This window comes from Anoplolepis gracilipes, chromosome 12 (genome assembly GCF_047496725.1).
Source record: "Anoplolepis gracilipes chromosome 12, ASM4749672v1, whole genome shotgun sequence".
Classification (NCBI taxonomy): domain Eukaryota; kingdom Metazoa; phylum Arthropoda; class Insecta; order Hymenoptera; family Formicidae; genus Anoplolepis; species Anoplolepis gracilipes.
Window position 1 is genome coordinate 8,370,323 of NC_132981.1, and position 17,203 is coordinate 8,387,525.

Here is a 17,203-nt window from a genome sequence, read left to right on the forward strand (position 1 = left end):
GAGAGAGGGAGAGAGAGAGAGAAACGATTTCTACGTATACTACAATATGACGCGGCACAGCTCGATGCGCACGTATTACCCTCAAACTTACCTAATTTACATCTGCTTTTCAAAGTTACGATGAAGACTATGTACTTATTAAGAGAAAATTGAATACAGCACATAATTGCTATGTACTTATAAGTATATGTACAATTGATTGAAACATAATTGTTAATAAATTAAACAATTAATACATAGTTTTTTAGCTCTCCACAGAGCATGTTATAATTTCATATCAATGCTCGATACATAAGGAATATATGAGTTATTTCAATTGCACCTGGCAAAGCAAGAAACACACATTACTTTAACCAGAAATAAAAATTTGACATTAAAATTCATGAAATATTTCGACACATATTTATGAAAAGCAAACGAGGTTTTCATATATGAATATAACATGATTATGCTATGTCAATGATTCAGTATAGATGAGATGAAAATTACATTTGCAATAGTAAACTCACTGCTTGTTGATTTCTATCGCATGCTGTAGATTCATAAATTATATCATCCGAGACTGAACGGGAGACTGAAAAACTTGATGTAAAAAGAAGCATCTACAAGGTTTTTAAAAGTCAGTGCAATAGGAAAATCCAAATCTCATTAACAACTTTTTCTCAATTAAATTTTTAGTCTTTAACTATCAACTTTAAAGGAATATAGCAAGTTGTTGAACAAAATAATGATAAGTCAATAAAAAAAAGTAAAATAAAATTCTCAGATATTTCCATATTTTTACCAACTTTCGCACATAATTATCTTCATACTGTATAAAACTTTATAAGTCCTCTCCTTTTTTTCCTTATAAAATTATTATACATATATATATATATATATATATATATATATATATATATATATATATATATATTAAAATTGTATTTTATGTCAAATATTTTTATACATATATTAGTATATATATATATATATAATATTTTTATAATATAAATGTCTTTTACAAAAATAGTATACACATATATAGTTGATACCCATGATATTCTGTGTTATTTTATTCGAAAAATAAAAATATTTTTTTTTAATTTAATTCTTAGATTATTAATAAATGTTTTCAATTCCATATAATTAGTTAATATTCAATATCAATACAAAAGTACAATGTATAAATTATTATGTAAACATATGTATATTACAATGCATTGCAAATTTTAATTATAGTCATAGCGATCGATTAAATCCTAAATTTTCTCTTCAAAAGTTAACAGATGCGTAAAACAAACAGTTAATTAAAATGGAAATTAAAATATATAGTCATGATTGTAACTCTTCATTATAACGTCCTGAAACGCTTGTTATATAATTATAAAACTCATTATCTAATTATTCATCAATTAATTCAGTTCATCAATTAATTACTATGTTACGTTCAGAATTTCAGTGAGAAAGTGTAAAATAAGCTAATTTTTTTAAAATACATGTAGCCATGTGACATAAATTGTAATTTTTCTACAGTACTATAAATAGTTAAATATAAAATATTTGAAGTTTTATTATTAATAAAAAAATTATAATTAAATAATAATTATCTTTTAAGTAATGATATATAAGGAAGATCCTTAAATCTCTAAGGATTTAAGAAAATCGGTAATGATAATTTTGTCATAATGCCATTACATACAATCACGACTTAATAATATTATACAGAGAAAAAAAATCTTTCAAAAATTTTCTTTAATTTAAAGTTCCTGAAAAATGTTCTATTACTTCTAAGATTATATATCTTTTCTTAAAATTATATTGCTCTTGATGTGATGCGCTTCACTTTTAGTTAAATTTTTTCTGTAATTTTAACATTTGTATATTATTTATTTTATTATCAATAAATAATACATATATGATTTTATATATATATATATATATCATATATGTACTAAATTTTGGTATGTATTACCTCTTTTGACGATATTTTAAAACTTTATTTCTTTGATTGTCTATTTTCTACGTCGACTTTAATTATTTTATAGATCTAAAGTAATATCAGGATTATTATAAACCTGTTTTCTGTCAAACAATACTTGTCGGACTATTTTATCTTCTGCTTATTTATATATGCAAATAGTAAAAGGAAAGTAAAATATTATGTGCGAAATTAATTATGATAAAGCATTATACACAATACGAAAATATTAATTATGATAAAGCATCTTGCACAATTCGAAAATATTTCTATTGCAATTATTAAAAACTTATTTTACAATTATAATAGACAATTTTCAAATAATTTATATTATTAAACTTTTATTTGCAAATAACATGTCCGTATTTTTTTATATACTTTTATTAATTTCATACATATTATTATACAAATAATCTACATAATATAAACTAGACTTTAGCATAACTAAATTTCTTTCAATGTATAAAAGCGCATTTATCTATTTCAACTTAAATAATATGGAGCTTTTGTCGTTTCATTAATTATGAAATATGAGGAGAAATATTATTAGTAATTTATACATCATACAGAGAAGATTAATGTGATCGTAGTAATAATGATTCACGATATTAGCCAAATAAAGAGTTATTAAAGCATTTTAATGAACAGTAAAGTTTTTTATTTCACGTTTCTTTTATAATAAGCATTATCTTCGAGTCAATTTTTCTACTATCACAAACAGATAGTTTACACACACACACACACATACACACACACACACACACACACACACACTCTCTCTCTCTCTCTCTCTCTCTCTCTCTCTCTCTCTCTCTCTCTCTCTCTCATGGGCAAATCCTTCCTTTGTGTCAATTATATTGATCGGTTCCTTTTATTGTAACTTGTCTTTATTTATCTATGCTCTTTTTTCTTCTTTTTCTCTTTCATTCTTTACTCACCGTTTTCTATTCAACTAATAATGTATCTTGTTCTGTTTTTAAGATAAGTATATATTATATGTCATTCATAAGCTATTATAATATTTTTATTTATAATATAGATTTATTTTTCCGCCGTGTTACAGAGAAAAAAAGAAAGAGAGAGAGAGAGAGAGAGAGAGAGAGAGAGAGAGAGAAAGAGAGAGCATCTGTTTAGATATTGTAACTATTATTATTATTTATCTCTTTGTCTAGAAATGTAGATTGCTCGTTTAAAACAGTTGGCAATAAAGGTAATGCGTTTCCAATGTATGTGAATACACAAGTTTCGAGTTGTGCTTTGATATATTCTAATCAAATGGCAGTGACCACTATAGTAGCCGCAAAACTTCGAGTATTCCACGAAAAGTTAGGACTCAAACATCTTGTTTATTAAATTTCTTTTATAAGTATTCCTGAAAGTTAGGTCACTTTATAAAATTTTTTGACTTAAAAAATGAATTGCTAAATATCTGATTTTAATAACCACTAAATAATTATTGCATTACACTTGAGTGTTCTTTATAATGAGATAATTTGACAGTAACATAATTTTAAAAATTCTAGATGTACATATATATTAATATTTATGTATATTAAAACTTTCAGCAATCATTCTTCGCGCACAATTAACGCACAACTATTGGTTATTAAGTAAAGTACTTAAATTAACTATCAATAACTTTTTGGAACAAACTTGCACCATCTGCCTCTTACTATTTATCACTGCAAATCGATCGAAGAGCCTTATTGGCAGGATAATTGCACTTGGGAACATTCCATTCGTAACATGAACACCATCTTTCTATCTCTTTTATAAATTTCTTTTAACCAATTACTATATAAATTCTACTGCAAATTGTAATAGTCTTTCCTTTATTAAAGTTAATAAGATGATATTTATATTTAAATTTGATAATATTTAATTTTACTATAACTTAATCTGATGATAACTTGAAAAATAATTCAATGATTTAGCAAATAGATAAAAAAAAGATTGATTAATTTGTATTAAAGGCAATTTTTTATTTGTTTAATTAATTCAACCGACAGTATATTGTTTTTTAACCAATTTAATTCAATAAAAAATTTAATGTATTCTTGCACAAGTATTTATAAATCGATTTATTTGTCCTTAAATGTTATCATACATAAAATTAAAACGCAATGTTACAATGGTGTAAATTATTAGGGAAATTTTGCACTTATTTATTATATTTGCATAAGCATAGTAAATTATATGTTATATTTGCATGCATGTAAATGGAAATAACTTATTTTATTAATTAAATCCTTGTTATATTTCTTCTAATATAATAAAATTTCTCAAATTTAATTATCGTGCTATTTTATAAAAAAATAGTCCAAATAACTTATCAAAAGTATATAAAAACATTGAGTTTCTTACTTCAGAAAGATTAATAACTGTCAATTTTTGGATCAAGACAGATTTGCTTCAAAAAGATTGATAACTGTCTGAAATAAATCGATCTTGATCAAAATTATCCTTTTGATTTAAACTTAATTTTAAAATTGATATTTCTTAGAGAAAGTGTTAAATATATCCAATATACAGAATGATAAATTGAATGATTACAAGATAAAAACAAGCAATTTCTTATTTATTTTTATCATGTCAACGTTGTTTTAATATTTTTAAGAAAATGCATTAAAGAACTTAGAAGTCCATTGAATGTATGTATATCTCTATGCACTTCAAATGAAATGACAACACTTCCCAAGAGTATCGTCACCATTTTAAGATAAGATTTTTCATCACTATACATATAGCCTGTTCGTTCAAGATGCACTGCTTGTGCAGTAGAAGAAATATGCAGTGACTGTGAATTAAAAGCAGTGCAAGACGCCAGAAGTCAGCACTACAAAATATCAAAGAATAAAAGAGTGTATACTGTGAGATTGCTCCAGTATAACAAAAGATCAGTACGACCTGGATTTACCAATGATGTAACTCTCATTTGTAAAACGTAAAGCCAAACGTGTTTAATCAATTATACTATCTACTAAATCAGCAATTCCCAGATGTCCCATCACATTGTTCTTCATAGTATGCTTATGAAAAGATGGATAATAAAGAATTTTTGAGTATGTAGATAGCGAGTACATACTTTAGTGACATAAAAATTTGGAGTTAACTCAAAGCGATAAGACAAGAGTTCTTATGAGAAATCGCAATCGATAAATGATGTAGCAGATAAAAATATGTGGATCTTGTTATAAGATACAAGTTAGCTTGAAGGGCTTGTTTTTGAACTCGATACATTTAATATGCAAGTACTTATCTTCGAGATCGAAATATCTAATGTAAATTGAACCAAATAAAACCCATGTTGAGCAAAATCATTGTATATATTTTATGCAATGCAAAATTGATTTTTTCTTTCCAAATAAATATCAAAATTGTAATAACTTTAACGTATAAATTATTGAGAAACAATGATTTGTGCGCAATAGTAACGTATCAGTTTTTTATATTTACATTAAAATAAAAAAAAAAGAAAACGATTTACTATGTATTTTTATATTAAAATATTAATATAAAATTGATTCGAAAAGGTCAAAAATGTTTTACACAATTAACAATAAATTGTTTTTATTATTACATTCCGTTTTATTTTTCACGGTTTTATCGATTTTCTTTCAACAGTGATTTAATAAAAAGATTCAAGAGTACCTAATTTTGAAATATTAACAAACGCAAAAAGATCATTTTTCACTATGAAAAGGTCTGCTTAAATTCATTAAAAAAAATAGGAAATGTGTAACAAATGTGAACCATTTAAAAGTCCTGAGATATTTGATGATTAATATTTAAATACTAAATAATAAATATTAATGATCAACATGTCACCTCAAGCATTTTTTATTATTCGGATGGCTAAGAAAAATAGCAAACAAAATAATCCTAAGTTATCTTCTATTTTTATTTTTCTGTTTAGCACTTCAAATTTATTTTTATTAAATTGAAGTTAATTCTTATTATAATTTATGCAAAAAAAAACGTACATCTAATGTTTTGTTTTGCTTTATTAGAAAAGGTACTCAAAATGACCCTCTTTTATATCTATACAGACTCGGATGTGTTTAAAAGAGCATAAGATTCCTTCTTATGGAGATGTTGAATTTGCATGGAAGGGTGTTATTTTAAACATCTTTTTTAATTAAGTTAGGCATTTAATAAAATAAAACATCAGTATTATGTTTTTGCATAAATTATAATAAAAATTAACTTTAATTTATATTATAATATATATATAATTATAAGATATGTATATGTATATATAATTGTATGTGTATGTCTTACAATTGCCAGATAAAAATCTTTAATTTTTATTAACTAAACTTTTTAATTGAATAAGACATATCCTGATGTTTATGATTAAATAATACAGCAAACTGAAAAGCATATAAAAGTAAAGAATGAGAGAAAATAAATTAAATTATTTGCGCAGTTATGGTTTGAGTAATAATTTAAGTTAAAATTTTTCTGACTAAAAATATTCAAATACTATATTCAAACATCGACATTACAGAAGCAACGTAATAAATTTACAATAATTCTTTAAATACTCGGCGAGCATGCGGTGCATTTTGCATAAAAATACACGCCGTTCATGTAAATGTAAACAGTGTTTCGCACTCAAGTCTGTTGCGCATCGATTTTAATACAAATTTTCTCGCAGAATTGTATCATTAATGACGAATTGTTTGCAAAGCTAATTATCTCTCGTGAAATTCTAAACACATCTTATACAACCGATTATTTTAAAGATTCGTACATTAAGATTCGCATACTAACACTGATTTATGAAACTTACAATTAGCTTCATTTATTACGTGAATTTGAGTAAACATTAAAATCAATTTATAACAGTAATTATTTTCAATAAATAATTTTGTTTGAAATCTCTTTATTGTCATAACTTAGCTTAATATTCCAATTCTTCCGAAAGCATAAAAATACCTATAGGATTGAAATACCAGAATTATTGTAACTTCCTTAATAATAAAAAAGCTGCAGAAATTCTTTGAATATTAAGATGCAATCTTATTTTAAATTCATACAAAAGCAATCAAGATTACAGTATTCAATTTTATTTGTGATACCTCTATTACAAATTTTCTTCTCCATAAAATTGTTAATTATAAAGAAAACCTATTGCACTTTAAATACTAAGATAATAAATTTGCTAGCGACGCATTATATAGAATATCTATAGTTTTTTCGTTCATAGAACAAAAAACTATAGGTATTATATACAATATAATGGTTTAATCTGATGATTTTTCCCCGGACTGCTTCAACTATTCGGTTAATTATTCACAAGCTCGAGCTAATTTAATCTATTTAGCAATTATGAAAGGTGTATAATTATGGTCAACGTTTCGATAAGAAGTTTGTTAATATCAACGCTTCTAGTTTAATCCCATATGTATATATATGTGCTTTTTCTCTAAAACTCCTCTTTCTCTCTTTCTCTATCTATCTAGAAATATTAAAAATTTAATGTCAAGTTAATGTAATTTTTGCTTTGTTGAATATGTATACATATAAGCACAGAATATTTATTTTTTCCGAAATTAATCAAATATAAAAATTAATATTAAGATATCATTAAATATAAAGAAAACAATTTATTGAAAAAATTGTTTATTCTCTTTCCCTTTATATTGCATATCTACAATGCAATCTGGCTCTCTCGCATTTCTTTGAGAACTTATACTGCTCATAGTGACACTACGACGGCTACAAAGTAGCTACGAAGTACAGTATACTTTACTACGTTACTTGGTTTTGATATGTCAGATCTCTATCTATGTTTTTAAGTCTTTAGATTGTCGTTTTTTTCAGTATTTATAATTTTTTCTCGAGATTTTGAAATCGTTTAGGAACCATTTTAATAACCTGCTTGTGGTAGCTGTTACCACGCAAGCTTTACCGATTTATATTTTGGAAAAAAATTTCTCAGTTAATAGCTTAATAAAATAAAATTTTGTTAAAATAATATTAGCATATCAAAAAGTAAAATTTTGACAATTTTTCCTATATAAAACATAAATACGAAAGAGTCAAATATTTCACTTAATGATTGCTACTGAAGACAACTTCCTTAATATTCTATTTACAAGTATATTGCTTATGTAGTTAATTATTATTATCATTTTTATTTATCTAAAGAGAAATCAACATAAATAATATTATCATTTTCGGTAAAAATTTGATGTCTTAATATTGTATTTGTTAAAAACATTTTATTTTAAAAAAATTATTTAAAGATATTGATAAAGTAAAAAATTATGAAAGGCTTAAAACAATGTATCTTTCACATTAAAAAGTAATTTAATATTACCTAGAAAATTAATTTTTTTCAAGATTTTTTATATGTTTTAATGTTACCTAGAAAATTAATTTTTTTAAAGATTTTTTATATGTTTAGATACTAAGGTTTTGATACTATTTTCGTGCATTTTAGTTTGTAAACTATTATTTTATATAAGCTTTTTTGATCATTTTTCCTCTATTTTTATTGCTTTTAAAATTTATCAACAATATATATAATGCATAATATAATTTTAATATTTTTATTACAAAATATGTGTAAAAATTATCTTTTTATATTATTGTTCTAAAAGCTTTCAAATACTTATAAATTTGACCGACAATATAATATTAAATACAATATATCTTTAATTAGATAGAATACATATTCATATAATACTAAATATGTATAACTTACCGAATGATTGATAACCAGATGTAGCAATTCACACAATCACAGTTTATCTCATAAGTGCAATATAAATTCAATTAATTATATAATTACTAATATATAAATAATTTACTTAAAAATACATAGTCTATTAATCTATATTAGTCATTAATTTTAAATAGTCTATTTAGCGTGTACTATGCAATTACTGTTGTAATGAAGGACATGTAAATATAATATTATGAATTATGATAATATCATGATACAAGCGTTAACGTATGCATTGCGTTAATTACCTGCATACTCCCGTCTTACAAGACTTTATTTATTAAAATATTTGCGATATAGCAAAATGCTCGAAAATATCAAGCACGTCGTATGTCGCTTATAAAATATAGTCTTACATAATATCACATATTTCGTATCATGTACACGTATTATGTGCACATAATATATAATATCCGACGCTAGCGCTTTAAAAATTAGAATAAAAAACTGTATACTTAGCTGTAACTATGTAGTTAGAATAGATGTATGAGTAACATTTTTTAAAAATTATTATGTTTGCACGTTTAAAGTTAAAACAAAATTAAAATTAAAATAAATGTTATTGTTACTATTAGCATAATTATATAAAATTATTTTTGTGATTAATAAAATATATTTTTATATATATGTTAAATATTTTCTAGTAGTCCGAAAAGTACATCTATGCGTAACATTAAAAATCAATTAAAATATTATTAAATTTTTTAATTATTAAAATTCTTAATACTTTTGTTCATATCTTCATAACTAATTATTTTACCAACTTTCTGCAATTAATATAAAATATTATTGTTATTTGTAATGCATATTTTAGTATACGCGTATTTATGTATATATAGTAAAGAATTTAATATAACTAAATTTAATATAAATTTATTATATAATATATAATAAGATAAGTTATCTAATAATATATTTAATAATTAATTTATGCAATATTTCTATTTATCTATGATAAATTTATCTATATTTATCGTTTTATTTGATCCGTTATCGGATTGCTGAATTAATAGCGGAGTTTAAACTGTCGGCGTGATTAATTCATCAGTATGTAGATACGCAGCTAATTGCCCTCTGAAGAGTAATCAAAATTACACTTTATCGTTTTATCCCACATGAAAATGTATTCATTGCAATGCGTTTAAAAATCAACATAAAAATTTGTTAGAGATCTTACTTTAATGTTTATTTCAACTTACATTTGAATTAAAGACGCATGATTCTTGAAATTGTCCTTTTTTTAATTCACAAATTTATACACTTTCAATAATACGTTAAGTACAATGCGTATCGTCGGATGTCATTTTTTATATTATTTTATTAGCAATTAAGTCATAGATTGCACACGCGGACTTTAAGATTGTACAAATATTCAGGAAGAACCATGTTTTCGGCACGGAGATCGCGCGCGTACTGAAAATCCCAGCAACCACCCCCATCGACCCTCGCTGTCCGCCCCGTTCCAATACAGGCAACGATGTATACGTAATACGTGTAAAACGCATGGGCTGCATATTCAAATGAGATAAGAGCAAGAATGCAATTATAACAATGCCGTAAAATCGAGTATTTTTTTGGCGAAATATTTGTTTATTGATTTGTTTAGATATCGTTTCTTTTTTAATTTAACAGATAAAAAAATATTGTTTTTACTAATACTTTATAAATAATAAATATGTAAATACAATAATAACTACATAAAAATTATCGGCTATAATAATAATTTAAACTCAGGAACTGTGGCTCCGTAATAACACTTGTCAAAGTTTTTGATTAAGGTAAAAATAATTTATATATTATATATTATATAATAATTAAATTATATTATATATTAGAGTGTGTGTATATATATATATTTATATATATTAATTATTATGTAATAATTAAAATATAAATCATATGCGTTACCTTCTTGAATATATTTTTTCTAGTTTAATATAAAAATTGCATATATGCAATATAAGAAATATTTTTAAATTAATTATTCAATTGAGTAAACTCAAAATTTCAAAAACTTATATTAAAATAAAATATGCTAATGCGCGTTTGATTGTCATTCGTGATTGTAATAATTGTACTTAGGGACAGAAATTTGTCAAAATTGTACTCTTCAACTCCATCATTTAGCAAATATAATGTCACCTATTTTAGTTAATTGCGTTGATTGAGTTGCATCAGTTCACGCACTGCTTTAGTTAATGAACTCGAATATTAAATGCATCAGTTCACGCACAGCTTTAGTTAATGAACTAGTCGTTGTCAATTGCTAAAAGTTAAATTAAATGAAAACAAGTATTCTTTCTGTCTCTCTCTGCATGCTTTACGAATATAAATAAGAGTCCAAAATTGTAAATATATATATATATATATACATATATATTACGCATGTATATTATTTGCATATTAAAATGTACTTTCAGAAACTGCTCGCCATTAGAAATTGCTAAAAGTTAAATTAAATGAAAACAAGTATCTTTGTTTCATAAATATGTATAAATAAAAGTCTAAAAAATTTAGACATGCCTATATATTATATTATTTGTATATATATATTAAAATATACTTTTAAACCTTTAACCATCTATAGAGCTTTAGGAAACATCATAGACAATATTTTCTTTCTCTCTTATGCAAAAGATTATTATATTCTTTGAAAAAATAAGACTTTATTTTTTTGTTTTTAATATATATAAAATATCTGTCTATTTTTAAATTAGTCTCTCTCAATCATTCACAATTGTATTTTTCAAACTAAATTCTATGATTATATAATACAATCAAATAATATGTTACTCATGTAAAAATATATAGTTATCGACAAATAGACTCTCAATTTCAATAAGATGGCAAATATATATTTTAAATGATTGGTTCTTAACGGTGATAGTTCTCACTCGAACTATCGCACAAGTAGTTGAATAGTCGGAAATCAATACTAGTATCCTGCTTAAAACTTCGTAAAATCCGATTACGACTCCGACTACTACATTGACAATCACATAGTTTCGTATAAATAAATTGTATCAGACCCCAGTTCTCCTCTCTCTCTCTCTCTCTCTCTCTCTCTCTCTCTCTTTCTATCTCTTTCTTTTAGTGAGAATAATTATAAATATGTACTGGAATCATGTCTTTATAATCAAATTTATGTTTTAGGCTTATTCAAACTTGATTTTTAATGTCTTGTTTTTTTCATTATTTCATTATTTTTAAATAATCATTATCACCTATATTTTAATAATTTTTTACATCATAACAAAAAATTAATATTGAATAGGCTACATTATTTTGCTTGCATTCTCTCATAATTCTCCAAATTATGGAGATTTTTTTATTCCTTAACATTATATAAAAATTATATTATTTACATATTATTATAATATTGTTAATATTATTAATAATATTGATATTTATAATTCCCCATCGTCATCTAGTTCAATTTATGCAAATATAAATACATTTTATCGAGATTTACAGATCGATTTGCTTGACCTTTTAAATTGTAAATTTAATTAGGATGCGGTCATAGCAAATCATGTTCCGCTATGAGGTAATTTTAACATTCTAGAAATTATCAACTGACAAATAGATACACGAAGAATATTAAGAGTTTAATAATATATAATTAATTTCTTCTTATACACTAATATAGATATAATTTCTTTTTAAGAGCAACTATTTGCGCAACACAGCTTGTACGTATAAATATAGTAGGTGTATTAAAAACTGATTTATGCTCGTCATTGTGCTAAAAGTTTAGACAACAACATATTGTAAGCTAACAAAAACTTTATCAAAATTATTAAGGTTATAAACCGTGGATAATCCGCAAACATTATTTTATGTCACAAAGTACGATATTACCAAACAAGCAGCAAAGTAAAATTTATCTGTAATACAGCATCATGATCGATAAAGTTCTCGACAGTTTGACGTCAATTGTGTGTGATATTTATATCAATATTATTAATAATTTTATTTCCTTTATATTATTTATATTTGCATAAACTATAAAATATATTTATAATGAAATTAAGCTTTATTATATATCAACAATAAAAAATATAGAATACTAAGAATGAGCAATCAATAAATCTAAAGGATTACGAGAGATTGATAATAATTTCTCAGTATTTCATGACGCAAAGTATTATTAATTGTAAAAATGTATGCAGCGACAATCGTTTTTTTCTTTAATATATGTATGTACTTATATTCAAGATATGAAATTTATACAGTAATGTAAATAACAAAAGAAATATTTGCAAATATACTTATAATATACATATATATTATTTTTTAATTTATCCCTGATCGTCGTAGATAGTTATATAATCGATGACCTTTAAAATAGCAGTCACGTAACAAATAACAATAAAAAATGGATGAACTTTTACAAAGAATGAAAAAGATTATTCATGCATGCAAGGATTGAAAGATTTCCAAATTGGTGTGTATGTACACTGATATAATTGCCAATTATCCTTACCAAAAAATTTGCTCGATTTTCGTTATCCAAAATTCCAATTTAATATATCACAAAAATCTACTTACCTAACAATCTCATAGTTAAAAGACGATGCTATTGCGAATAATTATATCTGTTTAGCTCAATTACCTCTTTGTCGGCTTATTTATCCGGATATTGAAACTTGGAAGCTCTGCTTCTTTCCTTACGAGATGGCCCGCGCAAAAAGAAAGAAGAAGTTGCACGCAAGCGGATATAACGTTTATAGTAAAAATTCTGAATATAGCCAAGGTAAAATTTCTTTGTCCTGATTCGTCAGTCAAATGGCGAAGAGAAAGAACAAATATGAATTTAAAAAAAAACAAATACGAAATAAAGATAGTTAAAAAAGTTATTAATAATTTATTATAACTTCGAGAGAGAGAGAGAAATAAAATCTTTCTCGAAATATTAAAAATTTTGTTGTAATTATATAAATAATGTATGTATATTTAATATTGCATGCATGTATAATAAATATTTCTTTTTGCGTTATGTATGTACGTATTTAAACTAATCTAACGTCATATATATAGATACATAAAAAAATGAAATATTTTTTCTCATTTTATAGTTACATCATAAAATGAGACAGATTTTCATTCCCTGTATAAAACTAAAAAGTTATTACATAATTTGTAATGCTTAATTAAAGTATAACTTTTATAAACTATAATAAGTTTTTACATCATTTGTAACGTTTAATTAACGTACAAACTTTTATAAACTATGACAAGCATACTGACACTATCGAATTTTCATTAATTTAGATTCTCTCCTATGTGATCCGAATTACATACGTACATATATTTAATATATATAATTTTTCTCACTTAAAATATTATTTATATATATATATATATATATATATATATATATATATATATATATATATATATATAATATTTTAAGTGAGAAAAATTATTTTTTAATATATTTCAAACAATTAAAATGCTTATTTTAATAGAATAATATATCTCTAATTATAATTCTAAGAAATACAATAACGATATAACATATTTAAAAATTAATCTAACAAAAAAATAATGTATATGACCCACATGTGTCACCGTCATGTATTATAATATATTGATTTTTTATTGTACGTTTTATGTTTAAAAACCTGAATTGACAAATATATTGCAAGACAGAACTATTTTCATATATTGTAAAAGTTTCTATATATATTTAATATAACTTCTAAAAGTGTACTTTATATAATATCACGTTTCTAAATGTATACTTTCATTATCGGTTTCATTCATAATATTTTCAAAAGCAAAACTAGACTTCTTTATTTGAAGCTTCTTGTTTTCTTCTTTTTGTATCCTTTGATTAATTGGAACATACAATTCACTTATATTACCAAATTCATCATCAGACTCATTTAATTTCTGTTTTTCGTCCTCGACATGAACATATTCTTCCTTGTTTGTCAAAGATTTAAATTCGTCAATTTTATATTCTAGAAAATTCTCCGTATTTTCTTGATTAGTGGATTCCATGGACTTCCAATTTCTTACACTAAATTGAAAGATTTGTTTGCTACATATGTTGTCTATTATGTTTGTCACATTTAAATCATTATCTTCATTTTCGCTCGTGAAATCATCGGGAGAAAGTTCATTAAATATCTTATCAATTGTATTATTCAATTTTGAATCTATCTTATCCATCTCTAGAACTCTTTTGAATTGTGGTCCCCTTTTTATTTGTTTTATGTCCATTGTAACATTTTCAGGCACATTCTTTATTTTTAATTTATTTGCGTTACTATTTTCCTGCTTCGATCTTTTTGGAGTTATTGCCATATTTTCAAAAGATTCTTCTAGTGACATAGAACAATTTTTAGATATAAACTCTTCAATCTTTCTATTATTTTTACTTTCTAATGTTTTCTTTTTTACTTTCTTTTGTCTTGAGTTTGGAATATCTGTTATTCTAATATCATTTTCTTCTGTATTTGTTGTAATCTTCTTCTTGCGAGAGTTAGCAGTTCGTTTCTTTGTTTTTACATTTCTAGTATTTTCAAATGTTTCAACTAATTCTGGATAACATTTTAAAACCAAGTCTTGTGGCTCAATACTTGTTAGTAAACTGTCTTCTACATCATTATCATTTGGTTCTATTTGCTCCTTGCACTCTTTTAACATTTCTATTACACTATGTTCCTTCTTCCAAATAATTTCATAACTGGCTATAGATCTGATATTACGTATCTTTTTTATTTGATCAGGAATAAATAAGTTTGACATAGATAAACGTTCATTAAGTGTAAAATTTGGCAGATGTAAAAGTTGCCATCTAGTAGTTAATGTGAATATTTTTTCAAATGCATATTGTGGTTCCCAACATAGATGTTTCTCCATAAAATCCTAAAACAAGAAAGATTACATATATTTATGTATTTACGAAAGAGACTATTTTGTATCATATTATATATAAAAATATATTTACAACAAATAGATTGACTTGAGGTTGCTTCCATTCTATATCCAACTTAGTTGGAACCAAATCTTTTTTGTTAAGAAATTCCTCTATTAATTCTTGATTAGGAAAATTTTCATCATGAAGTGCCTTTCTCCTCAACGATATTTCATTTAACATCAGTGCTCTCTTTTCTCTACAAACATCATAAAGTACAATACATTTAATTATTAAGTACAATATATATCTCAAGGTATATGTTAATGCACTAATAATTTACCTGAAATTATCATTACACTGTTTAACAGTGCCACAATCGGCACAACCTGATTTTTTATGTTTTTGTAGTTTTCCTTCATGGCCACATGCTGTACATAAATTAGGATTTAATAAATTTGATTCAATTCTATCTAAACTTGTGTCAGTTTTCCAATTTTGAATCCTAAAGAGAGGAAAAAATGATTTAGCTACAATAAATAAATTTGATAAGTTTGATCAATATATAATCTTGTTTAATACATCTAATATTTAAACCTTTGTAAAACATTTTCATTGTCTACAGTCTTAAAAAATTTTAAAGCAGCCTCCTTTCCAACACCATTCACTCCTTCATAATAATCACAGCCGCACAATAAACCCAACGCTATCATTTTATTTCGTCCTATGTTCAATGTCTTTTCTATCTTTTCTATATTGTAGACATCTACAGAACCAGCTGTAGCCCCACGGTTTCCTTGACTACTTGTACAAAAGTTTCTGTATACTATTTTTGCACCATATAAAAAGCAATCACTGTCTTGACTTATACATCCATCTACAAGCTAAAAATATATTTCTCAACATATTTCTTCTTTATAACCATAAGATAATCAATAATTTGTTTATCAAAGATAATTAAATTATAAATATACCCCATCTTCATTTAAATATGCACACATAGCTTCTGCTTCACCATAGCTCTGTACACAAGCAATACCCATAAATTTCAGCATTTCTCTACATTCATTTAAAATTCGATTAAACTGTGTTCTCCCTCCTTTCTTAGCAGCCTTCTTTCTTTCTTGCAAACCATTACGAACATCATTCCTTCGTGCAATAGTTTTATGTTTTAAAGTAGGAGCCTTTCCTTCCAATACAAATACTGGAGATATTCCTTGCGTAAGGAGAAATGCTGTGCGAAAGTATAGATTCCTGCAATTCACACAATTTAAATCAATAAATAATATTTAATTAACCGTAACATAATTCGAGAAAAAAGTACATTGTATATTAATTAATATTGTATGCTCAATTTCAATCTAAGAAATTACATGAAGAAAATTAACCTGAGATACATCCTTGGTTGTACCACATTGTCAACGATCGTTTGACTGTCAACAACCCATCCGCTTAAATCAATCGCAATAGTCTTCCCCTGCAGTTCATACAGCGGTTTCGTCTCACATAAAGGTGATAAAATATTCCATAAATCTTTCACACCCATTTTGCATTATGTATTTTGAATTGAATCTGGCAACGTATTGTTTTCAAGAGGAGCTTGCACTATCGCCATCTCATATAGCTAATACAGTGTTCA

The 17,203-nt window shown here is 24.9% G+C and overlaps 2 protein-coding genes across 2 annotated transcripts in view; both read right to left on the reverse strand.

Annotated features, from left to right (window-relative positions):
- The window catches only part of LOC140671772 (probable G-protein coupled receptor No18), a 44,475-nt gene extending 34,380 nt beyond the window's left edge, over positions 1–10,095 (reverse strand). The window contains exon 1 of the mRNA XM_072903359.1: positions 9,896–10,095. Within this exon, the coding sequence (XP_072759460.1) occupies positions 9,896–9,897 (2 nt within the window). The 5' untranslated portion in view covers positions 9,898–10,095. The remainder of the gene's footprint in view (positions 1–9,895) is intronic.
- A 4,167-nt stretch (positions 10,096–14,262) lies between these two features.
- Positions 14,263–17,170, reverse strand: Gen (XPG-like endonuclease). Its single transcript, XM_072903142.1, has 6 exons — positions 16,953–17,170; positions 16,539–16,818; positions 16,162–16,448; positions 15,908–16,069; positions 15,658–15,823; positions 14,263–15,575 (listed from the first exon to the last, which is right to left on the reverse strand). Exons 1-6 carry the CDS (start codon positions 17,108–17,110, stop codon positions 14,424–14,426), a joined length of 2,205 nt encoding a protein of 734 aa, XP_072759243.1. The 5' UTR covers positions 17,111–17,170; the 3' UTR covers positions 14,263–14,423.
- Positions 17,171–17,203: the final 33 nt, after the last annotated feature.

What these genes read in the sequence shown, in the direction of transcription:
- Gen (XM_072903142.1), bottom strand. Translation starts at nt 17,110, where the DNA reads ATGGGTGTGAAAGATTTATGGAATATTTTATCACCTTTATGTGAGACG. An exon ending in CAACCAAGGATGTATCTCAG is followed by an intron (nt 16,819 to 16,952) that starts GTTAATTTTCTT and finishes TGTGAATTGCAG; the next exon opens with GAATCTATACTTTCGCACAG. An exon ending in CATATTTAAATGAAGATGGG is followed by an intron (nt 16,449 to 16,538) that starts GTATATTTATAA and finishes ATATATTTTTAG; the next exon opens with CTTGTAGATGGATGTATAAG.